The 16,652-nt window shown below is 34.8% G+C and overlaps 3 protein-coding genes across 3 annotated transcripts; 2 read left to right on the forward strand and 1 right to left on the reverse strand.

The window, feature by feature from the left end:
• The first annotated feature begins 1,109 nt into the window (after positions 1–1,109).
• On the forward strand, positions 1,110–3,492 carry LOC124926223 (E3 ubiquitin-protein ligase Topors). Its single transcript, XM_047466420.1, has 5 exons — positions 1,110–1,547; positions 1,739–1,876; positions 1,969–2,059; positions 2,619–2,935; positions 3,066–3,492. The coding sequence occupies exons 1-5, from the start codon at positions 1,162–1,164 to the stop codon at positions 3,133–3,135; spliced, it is 1,002 nt and encodes a 333-aa protein (XP_047322376.1). The 5' UTR covers positions 1,110–1,161; the 3' UTR covers positions 3,136–3,492.
• A 679-nt stretch (positions 3,493–4,171) lies between these two features.
• Positions 4,172–10,903, reverse strand: LOC124922704 (probable serine/threonine-protein phosphatase 2A regulatory subunit B'' subunit TON2). The gene is made up of 12 exons (XM_047463418.1): positions 10,624–10,903; positions 10,079–10,170; positions 9,828–9,890; positions 9,166–9,264; positions 8,893–9,051; positions 8,561–8,632; positions 8,346–8,478; positions 5,569–5,633; positions 5,396–5,471; positions 5,141–5,242; positions 4,722–4,914; positions 4,172–4,638 (listed from the first exon to the last, which is right to left on the reverse strand). Exons 1-12 carry the CDS (start codon positions 10,763–10,765, stop codon positions 4,401–4,403), a joined length of 1,434 nt encoding a protein of 477 aa, XP_047319374.1. The 5' UTR covers positions 10,766–10,903; the 3' UTR covers positions 4,172–4,400.
• Positions 10,904–10,913: 10 nt separating this feature from the next.
• On the forward strand, positions 10,914–14,118 carry LOC124922703 (GTP-binding protein OBGC, chloroplastic). The gene is made up of 6 exons (XM_047463417.1): positions 10,914–11,971; positions 12,038–12,311; positions 12,386–12,674; positions 12,777–12,936; positions 13,650–13,758; positions 13,831–14,118. The coding sequence occupies exons 1-6, from the start codon at positions 10,947–10,949 to the stop codon at positions 13,924–13,926; spliced, it is 1,953 nt and encodes a 650-aa protein (XP_047319373.1). The 5' UTR covers positions 10,914–10,946; the 3' UTR covers positions 13,927–14,118.
• Positions 14,119–16,652: the final 2,534 nt, after the last annotated feature.

Here is a 16,652-nt window from a genome sequence, read left to right on the forward strand (position 1 = left end):
ATGTTATGTTTGTAAAGACAGGGTTATAGGTTATAATGACAAGGTTGAAGAAGTTAATTCCTCTACTGAAGTTCATGTTAGTCTAGATGTAACTCCACCTTCCATGAGTTTTGATCATGAGGGAGACACTCACGGCGGTGATGGTGTTAACGAGGACGAGCCAATTGAGCACATTGAGGAAGAAATTACACCGACGTTAGTTGAACATCTTTGAGAAAATCTAATAGGGAGAGTCACTCTCTATAGATATCATTCTAATGCTTATTTATTGCTCACATATAGAGGAGAACCAGTATCTTATCAAGAAGCACTCAAAGTTAATGACAAGAACGAGTGGTTGAAAGCCATACATGAAGAGATGCAATCCTTACATGATAAAAGCACATACGACTTGGTAAAAACTATCTTAAGGAAAGAAATCACTCAAGAATAAGTGGGTGTACAATTCGAAGACCGAAAATAATAGCTCACAACTTAGGTATAAGGCTCGGTTAGTTGTAAAGGGTTTTGGTCATAAAGGAGATCGACTTTGAAGAAATATTTACTTCGGTGGTAAATAATTGCTCAATTTGAGTTGCATTAAGGTTATTTGCACACCTGAACCTAGAGATGGAACAACTTGACATAAAAACGGTTTTCTTCATGGTGAATTGGAAGAACGGATTTATATGGAGATGTGTGAGCATTACAGATGCGAGAATCATGTAATGCTCGTACGATGATGTGCGAGCATTACATGATTATCGCATTTGTATTGTTCGCACATTTTACAGAGCGAAAAGGCCCTTTTGCAAAGTTTATCAAACGTTACACGATGTGCGAGAATCGTGTAATGTTCGCATAATGATGTGTAATAATTACATATGCGAGAAACGTGTAATGCTCGCACATCATCATACGAGCATTACACGATTCTTGCATCTGTAATGATCGCACATCAGCGATAAAAGTTTTATTAGGGGCATGGCCGACATTTCATAGGACGAAAAGGCCCTTTTTACAAGATTTAAAAACCGTGAGCCTCTTTTGAAATTAGGCCTATTATTGTGGACCATTTAATCAAATTTACGTGATCTTCGTCTAGTAATAAGCTACCGAATCTATAAATTAAAATAAATAAATGTATTTGTGCTCTACTCCTAATAAACTAGATCGGAGTCCATGGAGACTCTATCGTCGGAAAGATCATTCCGGTCACGTTTAACCGGCGATGTTAGCCCTGAATTATTTACGCGACGAATAGCTCCGGCGATAAAAGAAAAGTCTTGTTCAATTTGTTTGATTCGTATTGACCCTTACAGAGCAGCTGTTCTAACTGTTTGTATGCATGCCTTTTGTATCGACTGCATTCGAAGATGGAGCAATTTGAAGAGAAGATGCCCTTTATGCAACTCCAACTTCGATTCATGGTACTTCAGAATCAATCTCTCCGCTCGAACATCTCATAAAGAGAAGCTGCCGCCTCAAGGGTTAGCCACGGATTTCAGAATCGGAGCATCGCCGCCGCCGCGTAGAAGAACCAGAGTAGATAATCTTGCGGAACAGAGGTCAGTTATTAGGGTTTTCATTGTGGGGATATTGGGATTTGAAATCATCCTTTTGCATCTTCAATTTTTGGATTACTGAAGCAAATTAAAATCAATCAAATCATCTCCTACAATATTTACTTTATTGTACCACAAGCCATAAGATTATTGAAATTAGGATTTTGATAGAATACTTCTTACATTTGCTCTAGGGTTATATGGAGATCAAGGAAACAACTTAATTGCCTCAGTGGGAGAAGTAGGCCTCTTCCAATGATAAGGTCATTTAGGCTATCTGAGTCTGAGCCTTCAAATATTGTGGCTCAAAGGATTCTAAAGTGGAGGTTTAGGTATTATATGAGTAAATATATTCATATTAGCATATTGCTCCCATCTTCCTCTTCTAAGTGCGAAATTATATACAATTTTTGCTTTCTTACAGCATATATGAGCTGCAATTACAAGCGATTCCTCCTAACAGGACAGGCCGTGAAAAGGTATGTATTTTTTGTCGCACAAAACACAGAGGAATGGTTGCTTTTTTACTTTCTTTCTTGCATTCATTCTTTGCTGTTTAAGGTTAATGTTATCTGTGATCATAGGTTAATCTATCTTTAACAAAAAAATTCCATATCTAAATCACTTTGGATTACCTTGTAGTATTATTCTTAGGTTAAACTCTTAGGGTTAGGGTTCATATACCAATAAGGAGATGAGAAACTAAAATGAAGTGACTATCAATAAGCATAACATTAATGTAAGCTAACTACTCTATTTAATCCCTATCTAATTAGGTTAACTGGCTCGGCCGTTAACATTAAAACCATTGTATGTAATATTAGATAGGGATTAGTATAAATAGTGTAGTTAGATTCTTGGTTTGCTTATAAAAATCCATTACATTAATGTTATGCTTATTTTTAACACTTGCTTCTAGACACTTCTCCCTTCTTGGTATAAAACCCAAAGGGTTCGCCTCGTGTAAGAGTTCTCCTATGTGTTGTTTCGTGATCTTGTCTGGAACTACATCCAGATGAGATACCTCACAGAAAAAAGAGTGTTTCCTAAATTTCTTTATGGTTTCTCGTGTAGATTCAGATCCTGAAACAGAAAGTAATGACATGGTCTCATGTATTTCTACTTGTTTTGTGTCAGAATATAGGTGGAAATCTTGAAATCAAAGAAAGGACTCTACAAAGAGTAGAGCCGTGGATTCATAGGGAACTACATGCGATCCTTGGGGATTCGGATCCATCTATTATTGTGCATGTTGCTTCCTCACTTTTCCTTGTCTTTCTTGAAGAGAATCGTGATGTACCCATTAGACAATCTCCTTTAATGGTTGATTTCCTAGCACCTTTGAGACCTTTCCTGCATGAGAAAGCCAACCTATTTTGGCATGAATTTAGGTAAGCTTCTTTGCTTTCAATTTGGTGCATATCATCATTATTATAGTTATGAAATTTGTCACTTTTTATATTGAGATAAGCTTCTTCATTGGAAACTGAAATCTTTGTGCAATCATAACCTTTTTTTCAGATGTTTTGCCCAAAGTCCATTTAACATGGAGACATATGATACTGTTGTTGAGTACAAACCACTTGTATAAAGTCAAGATAGAAAAGATAAAAGAAATATATTGATTTGTTACAACTATATATTCCTCTAATGCATTCTGAGGCACACAAAAGAGCTGGATTGATTCGGAATACCTGTAAAGTTTCATGTCATTAACAATAATGAGGCTAGACTGTTTTGGGGGCTGCGTCCTTATTGGCTCCTGACAGCGTGAACTGGTTGAATCTTTCGAAGATGGAGTGATTTTGATCTGGCAGTTGGATTGAACGCACTTCAATCCAAAAGCATCATAAGTTTAGATCATGTGGTTTGTTTTGGTATTCTTGTGTATTGGAAAATTGTTAGAGCAAGTTTTACTTTTATTGAAGTGATTGTATTATTCTTACTTTACATAATTATAAGTAAAAGTAGATAAAGGATAAAAGGGTGAAGAATAACATGCCTCTTTGGAAACTTATATTTTATTACACTCTATGAAAAAATTACAGTGTTAATTGTTTATGGTTATATTTAGAATATATATGTATATATATTTAATGAGTCGTGATAAGGGCAACAAAGTTGCGTCACGAATCTGACATAAAAAATAATAAATTAAAAAAAAAATGTCTAATGTCTTGAAGATGGCAATGTTTAGAACAAAAATGTTTTAAATATGGTCATTTTTTTTTCATTTATTATAATATTTTTTTGAACATGATTTTTTTTCTCTCATACATATATGTTACAAACACATACTTTCTTATATTTTCGCTACCTAAATTATTTCTCATTTATAATATATATTACATTATCTAAAACCTAAAAACACTGTAATCAAGCAATGAAGTTAACTAGTTTATGAGTAAAGAAACTCAATACTAACAAATACCTCCATGCATTTCTTATCTATTATGTCTTTTCTTGGTACGTTTGACATATGTTTGCAATACAGAATATAATGTCATTGACTTACACTTTTTCATTGAATTTACCTTCAGGGTAATTGATGTCAAAGCAAAATATTCCTATTCAAATTCATTAGGAACATGCATCAGAAACAACAACATTGAGATTTGAGGCATTGGTAGATAGTAAACAAAGTACAGATTTCCCAAGCACAGAACAAGTTTAATCATTTTTCTTAGTTAAATGAAGCCTGTCATAATAAGGCTCACAGGATTAGTAACAGATCTCTAATAAAACCTCTTCACATAAAGATCTGAGGGAGGGACACTGAATGTTAAAAGATTTTATACAGATTTTCGCAAAACATTTCACAAACTAATAATAATAATACTCTCAGCATGCAGTTTGTCATTCTTCTTGTGGCTCTTCCTCTTCTTGTAGAAGGTTCTCCCTGTTATCGTGAGCCCAAAAGCCACGCACATCTATAAGCATGCTGGCTACGGTTCCTCCTTGCTTGCAACCCAATAGATCAGCCAGTGTCATTCTCAAAGGATCTGATGGTTTCACCATGTCCCATATTTCATCCCTTACATCTTCTATGCACAGTTCATAGTTACCTCCCTCAATCCATTTATGATGCACATCTCTGTATATCAACATCATAATAATAAATATATTAATTCGAAAACATTGTTCAATTGGTAATGTCTCAATTGTCAAAAGTCTGACCTGAAAAGTGTGTGAATATCAGCCGTTGTGAGGTATCCACGACCTTGAAGATCAAGACACCTGAATAAGTAGGTTAACCCCTCAGGTGTGTCTTTGTTCTCTAGAGCCAAAACAAAGTCCAAGAAACTTTCAAAATCCATTTCTCTTGCATTACCACCTCCACTTTTTCCACGGCGAACATGTTCATCAAATGCTGTTAGCAGCAGAGAATGAAAAATAAATAAATTTACCCAATAAATCATTTGTAATGCAGTTTTAATGAAAATTTTCCTATTCCCAAAAAATATATATATTGATAAGGACTAAGGACAGCATTAGCAAATAAGTATGGATATCCCTGCAAAAATTCAATGACAAGTACTCTACATTTAAGATACTATCAATTGGAAACACTATGTGAATTGGAAAGAGGCGTGTACCCCTTTCAACAAATATATCTGTGAGAGTCCCATCTGCATATTCTCGAAGTTCCACCTTGCTTAATGTTCCATTCATGTCTTTGTCAAGAGCAAGAAACATATCTGCACAAATAAATTTGTCTCTATTCTTGAGTGCGTAACACAATGAGATAACTGCAGAATCCTAATTTCCTATGCGACAGTAATTGTTAAATCCCATAAAAAGTAAGGGAAACTCAAAGTTCAATTAGAATTGGAAAGGCCAAGATAACACACCACATATCCTTTGAGCAGAAGTCAAGGAAAACCAGTTTTCAGCCTGTTCGGTATCAGTGACTTCCTCCTCACTTTCCTAAAAATATGAAAAGCAACATAAAACCAATGTCCCTTTTAGGAACCAGAAGTGAATTTCAGGGTGAAAGTTTCAAAGGAGTTTTAAGTAATTTTACCTGATGCAGTTCCATTAGTTCCTGAAGACAATTGCTGAGTAAAATCTTCTTTATACATGATTTACCTGGCAAAAAAGGAGATTTATAATGAGATGGTTAAATGCTGAATGGTCCCTGGTAGGTCACCTTGAACAATTTTAACTACTAACAAGACCATAAATCACCAGGGAAAGCATGCTTATAAAGCATGTTCTCCACATCAAACAATAAACAAGAGACAGTGACCTCCCGCTCGTAGTGATTTGTGTTACATATGTAGAAATATGCCACAATAAACTCCTTACAAATAGAGGCATGATAAAGATCTTGAAAAGAGTTTATTAGTGTGGAGCTGGAAAACCAAAGGGTCCTTCCAAAAAGAAGCGGTACCGTGTCAATAGGGTTAGGGTTATCAGTAAGGGCTCTAAATAGTGAAGAGGCCCTTCAATTTATTATATTAGTTAATAAGAATGAATGAATATCAAAAGAGTTTTAGACTCTTCTCGGCATGGAGATTCTCCATACTTCTCATCTAAGGGCTTAAGTCGTTCCTTTCTCATCTTCTTCTTTAATCTACTCTTATCTATTACAAAACCCTAACCCTAAACCTAAAGAATGTAACAGCTCATAAGTGTGGAGTTGGAAGCCAAGGGTCCTTCTAAAATGAACCCTTCTTTCCATTCCCGTCTGAGAAAGAGGGGTGAGGATAGGCCACAACTTTACAATAAAGACTCAAAGGCTCGCTCCCAAAGAGGATCTACATGAAAGTGGCACTCATTCAAAATCTTAAAGACCATACTTTGATGTGAAGGTAACGGCCCAAAGACTGTCATATCCTTGTGAAACCTCCAACCATTCACTCAGAAATGTGGTGCTGAATAGAGAAAGGTCTTTGATATCAAGACCTTTGTCCATTTAGCGTTTTTTTGTGGTACTCCATTTAACAAGATGAGACAATCTTGAAGAATTGGTGTTGCTCCAAAAAAGTTCCTCATAACTGATTCTATTTTGTTACAACTTTCGGATGGGAAATAAACTAATCATATAAAAAAAATCCTTTTTTGTGACATAGATTTATACCCATGGTGGCTAGCATGACCCTCTCTAAATCAAGGCGTTCCTAGTGGAATCAAACATTCGCCATTTGAGATATTATGTAACACCTTTGCCATTTGAGCTACCTCGTGAGTTGGATATCATATAAGTTGGAAGGGCCTGAGATTTTGCTTAGGACCATAACAGTATCACATATTCTCTCCATTTCAGAGCGTTTTGCTCTTCCAAAGAGCTAAATATCCCTACATCTGATGTTGGCTCCAACTGAAAGGCCGAGGTACTTTGAAGGAAAATATCCAATTTTGAAGCCCAGCATAAAAAGTATGAGAGTGATGGGTGTCTCCTACAAAAAATAGTTTTGGTTTGAGACCTAAATAGGCTTTGAAAATGATAAGATCTTTTTAAGGCATGAGATGTTCCCAATCAATGCTTTACCAAGGCAACGTGGGCGGTGGGTGGGTCATCCTCAAAGAGAAGATGTGAGATCATATATGAAGAGAGCGTCCGTTACAATAGAGAATAGAAGTGGGGGACAAAGGATCATATAGTTTAGGCCTCTTGAGCTTTTGAAAAATTTAGTGACTTCTCTATCAATAATTGAGAACCTTGGTTCAACAATTTATGTATTAATCGACTCCCTCATTTCTCCAAAACTCATCATAATAATAATTAACCTTGGTTCAACGATTAATTATTAATATTAATTAATAATGAGAGTTGCATTAATGATTTGCCTATCTTGCACAAAAAGTAATCTGATTTGGGAGGTAAACTTTAAGCTTATTAGCCATCATCAAGATTTTGTAGAAACTACGGTAGGCTCATAGGTCTAAAGTGTTTTTACTCAGCCTCTTGAATCTTCTTGACCAGAAGAATAAAATGGAGTTCCAACATATTTAGAAATTAGTTGTCTCGTGGAAATTGTTGAAGGGGTAAAGGAACTCCTTATAGATAATGTCTCGACTCTCGAGATTCCTTAATAAAAGCAAATGTCAGCGCATCGAGGCTAAGAGCTTTATTAGCCGCACAATCCTTAACATCGATCCAAATTTCCTCTCCAAAAAATATCGCTTGATAGAAACATTTTGTAATGAAAAGAGCTGTAGGAATCAAATGCCATCAAACGTAGGTCAAGATTTTCTAGATTCGGTGAGGAGCTCCGTATGATAAGTGAGAATAGAATTTATAATCTCGATGGGGTCTTCAGACTCACTCCAGTTTACCCTAAGAATAGAACTAGGCTTGAGTCTTGTACAGGTATTGGAAAAATTATGAAAGAACCTGTTGTTGGAGTGTTTCCCTCCTTGAGCCAAAGGCACCTAGACTTTTGTCTAGCGTAGCTTCCTTCTCATTTGCAAAGGAATTCTCTTATTCGAAGGAGCACAAGTTTGTTAGAGAACTCCTCTTCAGTGAGATCCCTCCATTCTTCATACTTGTCAATAGTATCAATTTCATGACTAGCTGAAGAAATGTTATAGCTAAGTAACCCAAAATTGATTCTCCTAGAATCCTTGATGAATTGCTTAAGTCCCTTAAGCTTAATTGCAAGAATGGAGGAAGGCCTCCCAGTAACTGGATGTATCCTTCCCACTACTTCCTCACTTTAAAAATAAAACTAGGTTCTCCAAGTAGTGGGGTTCTCCAATTTTAACTTTTAACATATCTATTCCTCTCATGAATTTGTTCAAAATAACTAGAAAACAGGAATTCTCACACATAAAATTATTAAGATTTGGACCAACCTCGCCTATTAGGATCACAGAAGAAGAAAAATTTGTGTGCTGCTATGCGACAATACATTTGAATAAATGCAGCAGGCATGTCTCTTAATTGTGCCAAATTAGGTATAAGTCCTCTGATGTAGGCCTCCATTTCCTGAAAGGGAATATCAAATATCATTTCTATATCTAGGACCCAGAAAGAAACTGTAACAGAAATGCTTTATTGTGACCCATACATGAGGTTGAAGGAAACCATCTGAATCTTCATCGAGTTCACTCATGTCAATTCTTGCTTGTGTAAGTGAAACCTGATGAGCAAAAACAAAATAATTGTGACAATTATTTTATTTTCTGATTATTGTCACAAAATAGTGAGAACTTCAAAAAATGCGGAAAAAAAAAATAAACAAATTGCACTTACACAATAAAGTATAAACAAATGAAAAATTATAGAACTCAGCATTGATGAGGAAAGACAGTAAAACTCACCACCGTACGCATAACATACAGATAGAAGGGAAGAAACTCACCGTACGCATAACATAAAGATAGAAGGGAAGAAACTCACCGTACGCATAACATAAAGATAGAAGGGAAGAATGGCAATCCTTCCGGATTCATCTTTCTCAAACTTCATGAAATTTGACGGACTAAAGAATCGTCGACATTTGGGACCTATTTGTTCGGTACACACAGAAGCAATGTGACAGAAGTCCTCGTAATTCATCTGAGTGATGCAAGTTCAGATATGATTTAGCAATATAATATATAATAGATAGGAAGAAGCTCTATTAGATTAACAGAAACGTGAAAGGAAATTTTCCAATGGAAGAATTAAAACCTTTTCAGCACCAGTTGCATCATCGATCACGCAATTTTCTCTCAAACAAACCCACATGGCATCTAGATCATCAGCATTTAGCAAAATATCTGATTGTTTCTGCACAGGTCAAATAAGGTTGGGGGCTTGTTATTATCACAAACTATAAAAGCATTAAGAGTTTTTTTACTACTGTTTTTTTGGGGGAGATTGGAAGGGGTTCGGAAAAAAAACGACAACCTATAACCATTTGGGTAAGAATAACAGGATTCACATATGAATTTGGATTTCCTTGTGGCAGTTACTATTTTTCCCCCGAAAAGCAAATTTATTGCAAGATTTGTAGGTAGCAATTGAGGACAAATATGTAATTTCCCCAAAACCCATATCAACCCTATGAAAAGTCCCAAAACAATTTCAAGTGGATAATTTTTCAATAATTTGGAGAATTCAGAAAAATACTCAGCCAAACAACATTTGTAGCATCGAGACTAAGTTTCTGATGATATTGATGTTCATGATCAGTTAACTCAGATAAATGTGAAGAGAATAAGAAAAAGGTTGTTACATAAATCTTACAACGTAATGATTAAGAAACATAAATTTTAATATGGGGCTGAAATTCAGCATAAGATGAAACTGAATCAATTAAAGCTAAAAGGGACAATACGACTAGATGGCACCTTTAGGAAGCGGTATTTAGCAAGCCTCTGGACCCTGTGACTAATAGAACCTTCTTCAGGTTTCTGGAAAGAGGAAAGAAGGCAAAGGAAATGAATAAGAGATTATACATGAAAACTGGAATATCAATTGCAACTGACAAAAACAAGAAAGAGCATTCAAGTAATCTATTGTCCCGAACCAAAATGCAATGGAATACAGAAGTGAGAAAACAGCTACTCCAATATAACAATATAAGAAGCAAAGAGAGAACCTTCTTGTAGAAGCTTGGTATTGTGCCAGCTTCAGCACTCTTTCGTTGCTTCTCTTTGTAAATGTCAAGCAATATCCGTTTTGTCTCAAGCTCTATTGATTTGAAAAGAAAAAAAAGTGTTATCCAAAAGAACTACATAAAACTAAACGAAAACAACCTCAGTTGGGTGGGGGTTAATCTATGGGAAGCAAATGCACATTCAAATTCAATGAAGAATATCTTAACAGCATTAGATGATAATCAACTCATACTCTTGAAAAATACAGGAAAATTTAGAATGGGGATTATGGGTAAATTTTTCAAAAGAAAGGCCAAATAGAATATTTGTTCCCGTCCAATGATCAACAGAAACAAGGATCTCTAAAAAACTACCCACCGACATGACTGATACGCTTAAATCCCTGAAAACAGTTCAATTGCATGTAGCATTCTAAGATAAACAACGATTAGAACATTTGTTACAAAGTAACCTGTCAAGAATGGTTAAATTGTGAAACATCTGGAGAATTCTGTTTCGATAGTGATGAAGGATCCAACATACATACCCATTAAAGCTTCGGAACCGAGACCCGCGCCAGATCCGATAAATCTCTTCAAGTTTCGAACCCATAGCATAGAAGAGGCAGGCGAAATCCTTCTCAGGCCGGAAGATTCGTTGCTTTCGCCATCGCTTGAGCCGCTATACATATTTCGTAGAAATGGGGTACCAAATTTGAGTTCGATCTGGTCTGAACTGAAGCTGCGCTTTCTCTATCTCTCTCTAGGGAAGAGGGATACCCTTTTTTATGAATTGGGGATTATTTGAAAATTTTGATTATATAACAATTAAAACTATTAAAATATATTGAAGGCAAAAAACTCAAAGGCAATGGCTTTCTCTATTTCTCTCTCTATCCAATCCTCATATTTCTCTCCACAGGCACGAGCTATACCCAAGCCTCTTAAACCTCAGTACAATAAGAAGAACTCCACCACCAAACAAAAGACCAGGACACTTCACAAGCTTCGAACGAAGAAGGATGTCAGTGTCCTACCACCGACGCCTGTCACCCCTGGAACCGGCGGGGATGCCACGAGCTACACCCGGCTCCCTGCGAAAGATGACTTCTTTATCGACTCTACCGAGTTCTCTCTACAACCATCGTCCGAGGTTAAGCTTTCTGAGTCGTCTCCGCTTCAGATTCTTTCAAAGAAGCAAATCGGGCAGAGAATGGGAGAATTCGAAGTGGGTGGAGGTAAATTTGAGGAAAACTCAAGTTTTGGGTACGGGAAATTCGAAGTCTTTGAGGTGAATTCGGAATCCGATAACGACGATGACGCTTCCGAGGATGAGGACGAAGAATTAATGCTTCAGCAAGGGGGGTCAGAGAATGTATTCGATGGAATGGAAGAAGATGAGTTGCCTGTGAAGGAAAAGGGAGTGCCAGCGGTGATGAGATGTTTCGACAGGGCAAAGATCTTCGTAAAAGCCGGCGATGGTGGCAACGGCGTAGTCGCATTTCGCCGTGAGAAATTCGTTCCATTTGGTGGTCCTTCTGGAGGTGATGGAGGAAGAGGTGGTGGCATCTACTTTGAAGTAGATGTCTCCTTAAATTCCTTACTACCTTTCCGTCAAAGCATCCATTTCCGTGCTGAAAGGGGTCAGCACGGCCGGGGAAGCCAACAGCACGGTGCAAAAGGAGATGATGTAATAGTAAAGGTGCCGCCTGGAACCGTGATTAAGGCCGCCGGTGAAGATAGTGAAAGCGGCGTTGTACTGATGGAGCTTCTGCATCCAGGTCAGAAAGCATTGTTATTGCCAGGTGGAAAAGGTGGAAAGGGAAACACAGCGTTCAAGTCTAGGTTGAATAGAGTACCCAGAATTGCAGAAAATGGAGAAGAGGGTCCAGAAATGTGAGCCTTTTTTTCTTATTTATGTTCAAATTGTATTCCAGAATTGATGAAATTGTTTCTAATTAGGTGGCTGGAATTGGAATTGAAACTGGTGGCCGATGTTGGAATAATCGGTGCTCCAAATGCAGGAAAAAGTACACTTCTCAGTGTTGTCAGCTCAGCTCGACCTGAAATCGCAAACTATCCATTCACCACTTTACTTCCAAATCTAGGCGTTGTTTCATTTGATTACGACAGAACAATGGTTGTCGCGGATTTGCCAGGTTTACTCGAGGGAGCTCACCGAGGTTTTGGTTTAGGCCATGAATTTCTTCGTCACACAGAAAGATGTTCTGTTCTGGTACATTGATACTATATATTCATTACTGTCATCAAACTGTGCTGCTGCTTATTTATAACCATTATGAAAACCAGGTACAAGTTGTTGATGGTTCATCTGAACAGCCAGAAATGGAATACGATGCAGTTCGGCTTGAGTTAGAATTGTTTAATCCAGAGCTTTCTGAAAAACCATGTTTGGTAGCTTATAACAAAATGGATCTTCCAGAAGCATATGAGAAATGGGTATCATTCAAGGAAAATCTTGAAGGACGTGGCATTAGATGTTTTTGTATGAGTGCTGCCACTGGAAAGGGAACCCACGAAGTGATCTCTGCAGCTTATGAACTCATACTGGCTCAAAAAGAAGCCAATATAAATCAAGGTCTTACCTTTTCTTTATAGAAAATCTTAATGTCTCTTGAATCTTTGAAATATCAACAGTACTAACTAACCAAATTCTTTTCTTGAATGCTTCTTCATACAGGCTGTACTGAAGATGTGAATCTGAATCATGTGGCTGAGATGGTGAAAAAGCAACGAACAGCACCTATTAACGAGTTTGAGATCACACGCGATGAAGGCAACAATACCTGGACTGTAGTTGGTTCTGGTTTGCAACGATTTGCTCAAATGACCAATTGGCGGTAAATCATTCTCATTTCTTGTTTGTAAATTTATTATTTGCCTCTGAAAGAGATCAATAAATAGGTTGATCTCATACCCATAAAACCTTCAAAATCTAACTGAAGAAAGACTGAAATTTTTGTTCGCCCTTTCTTGTTGTTGTTCTTTAGCTTGTAATGCTTTTCTCTACAACAGAAAGGACAAAAAAACTCACAAATCTCCTTTGGAAGGGTTAAACACTAGTGGCTTCAATTAGAAACACGCCATTTCATTTGGTTTTCTCAACTGGGTTTTGATCCGAATTAGATTCCATTTGGTAATGGGGTGTATCTAAAATTAGTCCGAACCAGATCACTTATATGCTTAAAAGATTGCTCAATTGTTAGTGTACCCCAGTCAACTACACCTTTGATAGATGTCCATAATTAATTGGCGGTTTATTAGCACTATCATATTAATGTTAAGATACAAAATTGTTTCCAAATATTGCTCTTTTTAGAGTTGGAGTTCTCAATTTTCATTGTATCTCAGCCAGACACATCTTTCTGTATCCAGAAATTTATTGGCATTTTTTCAGAAAGTTAATGCAAAAGTGTTTACGAATGAACCTATAACATATTTTTGGTTGTGATGATATGATACAAAGCATAAACCCTTTATTTTTTATGTTGGATTCTCTTTTCATTACTAAACTTGCATTGATAATTGTATAACTGAGCACTTTTCATTACAGTTACATAGATTCAGAAAGAAGATTTCAGCACGTCTTGGAAGCATGTGGGGTATACAAGTCTCTGTCTAAACTTGGTGTAAAGGAGGGTGACACCGTTTTTGTTGGAGAGGTTAAATTTTGCTTCTTCTTCCAACGATTTTATATTTTCTTAATGATTGAGTTATGAAAACACATTTTGCAGATGGAGATGATATGGAATGACTCTAATGGCCGAACTGGGCCTTCAAATTTGAAGAAGAGCTCATCTGATTCCATTAGATGGCCTAAATGGAATTAAAACCTTAATTTTCATCTACACAACATGTAAGTTATATTTGACATGGGTTTTCAAACACGGTCCATTTCAGCAAGGTCCCTGCAAATTCAAACGATGGATTCTGATTCGAATTTTGCTCCTGGTAATCTTTATTGTTTAACTAATTTGATTAAACCCATTCACCATTCTTAATTTTACCCCTTGGTTCAAGTATGGTATATGTGTCATTTCTCACCTGATGGACTCTCTTCCAACTCAAGTATTGAATCCACCCACTGTTCTATGGAATAAATTACTCATAAAATTTCATTGCAGAGGCCAAAGTGTTTCTGATTAATTATCTTGACAAGAGGCCACATGTAAACTATCTTCCTAATGGGAATGATAAATCTTCAAACACCTCAAGATGCCATTTTTCATAGAGTGTCAGAGGAATGAAGTCAAAATAACTTGTGCATCTCAATGTCTAAGAAAACATGTTTTGTAACTGGTATGAGATTTATCACTCAAATGTATACCTTTTAAACAAACCTATTTCAAACTTTTGGGGATCATCTTCAAATTGTAGATTCATCCATTGATGTAGTACATGGAATAATTAAGTTGACCCTATTAAGAAATTCAGATTCAAACAAAAAGGAAAAGAGAACCCTATCTTGCTAAGAATCTGACTGAACAGGGAGAGCTCTTTAAGTGGACTCTTGACTAGTCCAGCAATCGCGATGATTCATAACTCCCGTTGAACGTGAGAATATACCTGAGCCCTTTTGTCTTTTCCTGATAAATTACCTTAATTGTCATTGTGATAATTTCATAATTTCATTTATAAGGAATGAAATCTCATAAAATGAGAAAGGAAGTGATGGGTCATTAGGGCTTTAGTAAATACTTTGATTAAACAACAACAAAGTCATGATGCGTGGTCCGATCACTTCTCGTTCCCCAAACGTATATTGCAAACGCGATGATGGTTTGGTTTTGCTTTTCTTTTTAGTTCGAGTTCTCCAAAATTATGCATGTAGCTTGAAGATAGTCAAGTTGGTATTATTGAGTTCTCATGTGAATCTATGTTAGAGGTAACACTTAAATTGTTATCGGTAATGAGGAGATAATCTGACATCAATAACCACAAGGGATGCATAACAAATACTGTCATTATTTGGTATTGTTTGTAATACCCTCTTATCATTATAAATTTATAATAACATGAAATTAGTTATATTCATTAAATTAGTTATATTTTATTTATTGTATTTTACCAATATACTAGTTAAGTAATGTCCACTACAAAAGAAAGAACCTTTAGGGATGGTCAATTTTGCAAATATGGCAGATTTTTGTCAATTGTAATTATTTTGTAACAATTTTTTTTATTGTAACTATCTAAAAAATGTTGCAGAAATTATTGGAAATATATAATGTGGCTTAATTTATCAAATTTGCTATTCAAACTATAACAGCAATTTGCCATAATCAAAGTTGATTTTTGCAACTAATTTTTTAACATTATTTTGAATTTATGGGTAAATTTTATACTTTTTATATTTATAATAAATTTGTAAAAATATTTTGCAAGCAATTGCAAAAGTTAAATATTTTAAAAATTAAAAAATGACAACTAATTTTATAACAATTTATTGTTGGTGCTTATAATTAGTTTTTTATTTTATTTATAATTTGTAACAAATGTGTATGAATTGATCTTCTGCAACTAAGGTCTTGTTGGTTGGGATTATTTAAATAACTCAACTCACTCAAACATCTTTTCACTTCTCCTCTTATCAATCATATCACTAAATTCATTATCTCAAATACTAAAATACCCTCTATTTTAAATTACTATTTATTATTTTATTATTATTTTTAATACCCTTTAAATAATTTTACCAAAAATATTTTCAATATCTCAAAATCATCATCAATTATTATTTATTTTCCCCCCTCTAGGTTATTACAATAACCTAATACGAACAAGACCTAAAATTTTAATACATTTTAATAAATGTATTTGAGTTTAAAAAAACTAAACTAAAGGTAGGATTGATTATATATATATATCAACTAATATGGTTTTAATAAAAAATTATTTCACTTTTTTTTATCACATAATTTATTTAAAAATATGTATAATATATTAATACTCTTTGAGTTTCTTATCAAATAAATAATTTATCATTAACTCAAAATCATAATCAATTATTACTTTAAATTTATTCAAATAATTAGAATTGAACAATCATTAAGTTTGTCATTTTTGATCTAAAAATTATTAGATTTAAAACTATTCAATATGTAAATAATAAATAAATAAAATAGCATAAAGCTAATTTTATATATATTATATTTAATAAATAAACTCAATTTAAGGCTTGTGCGAGTTATTTAAATATATTTTTTTATATAAAAAAAACTAAAAAATATTAATATATAATAATTAAATAAAAAATAATAATTTAAAATATAAAGTATTTTAATATTTTGAGTAATAAATTAAATGATATGATAGAAGAGATTGAAAGTGATACAATATTTTTGAGTTATAAGGGATTTAAATTTAATCACACCTAACACTGTCTAACTTTTATTGTTCATAATTTTTTTTTCTCAATCTACCTAATATATATGTTATAAAATTAATTATATATTACCAAAAAAAAATTGGGTAGATGATTATAATATGTATTTATTTAGAATATTTGATTGAAATAACATTTGATCTAATCTCTTAAGCCAGACTTTTTATATTT

This window comes from Impatiens glandulifera, chromosome 1 (assembly GCF_907164915.1).
Source record: "Impatiens glandulifera chromosome 1, dImpGla2.1, whole genome shotgun sequence".
Classification (NCBI taxonomy): domain Eukaryota; kingdom Viridiplantae; phylum Streptophyta; class Magnoliopsida; order Ericales; family Balsaminaceae; genus Impatiens; species Impatiens glandulifera.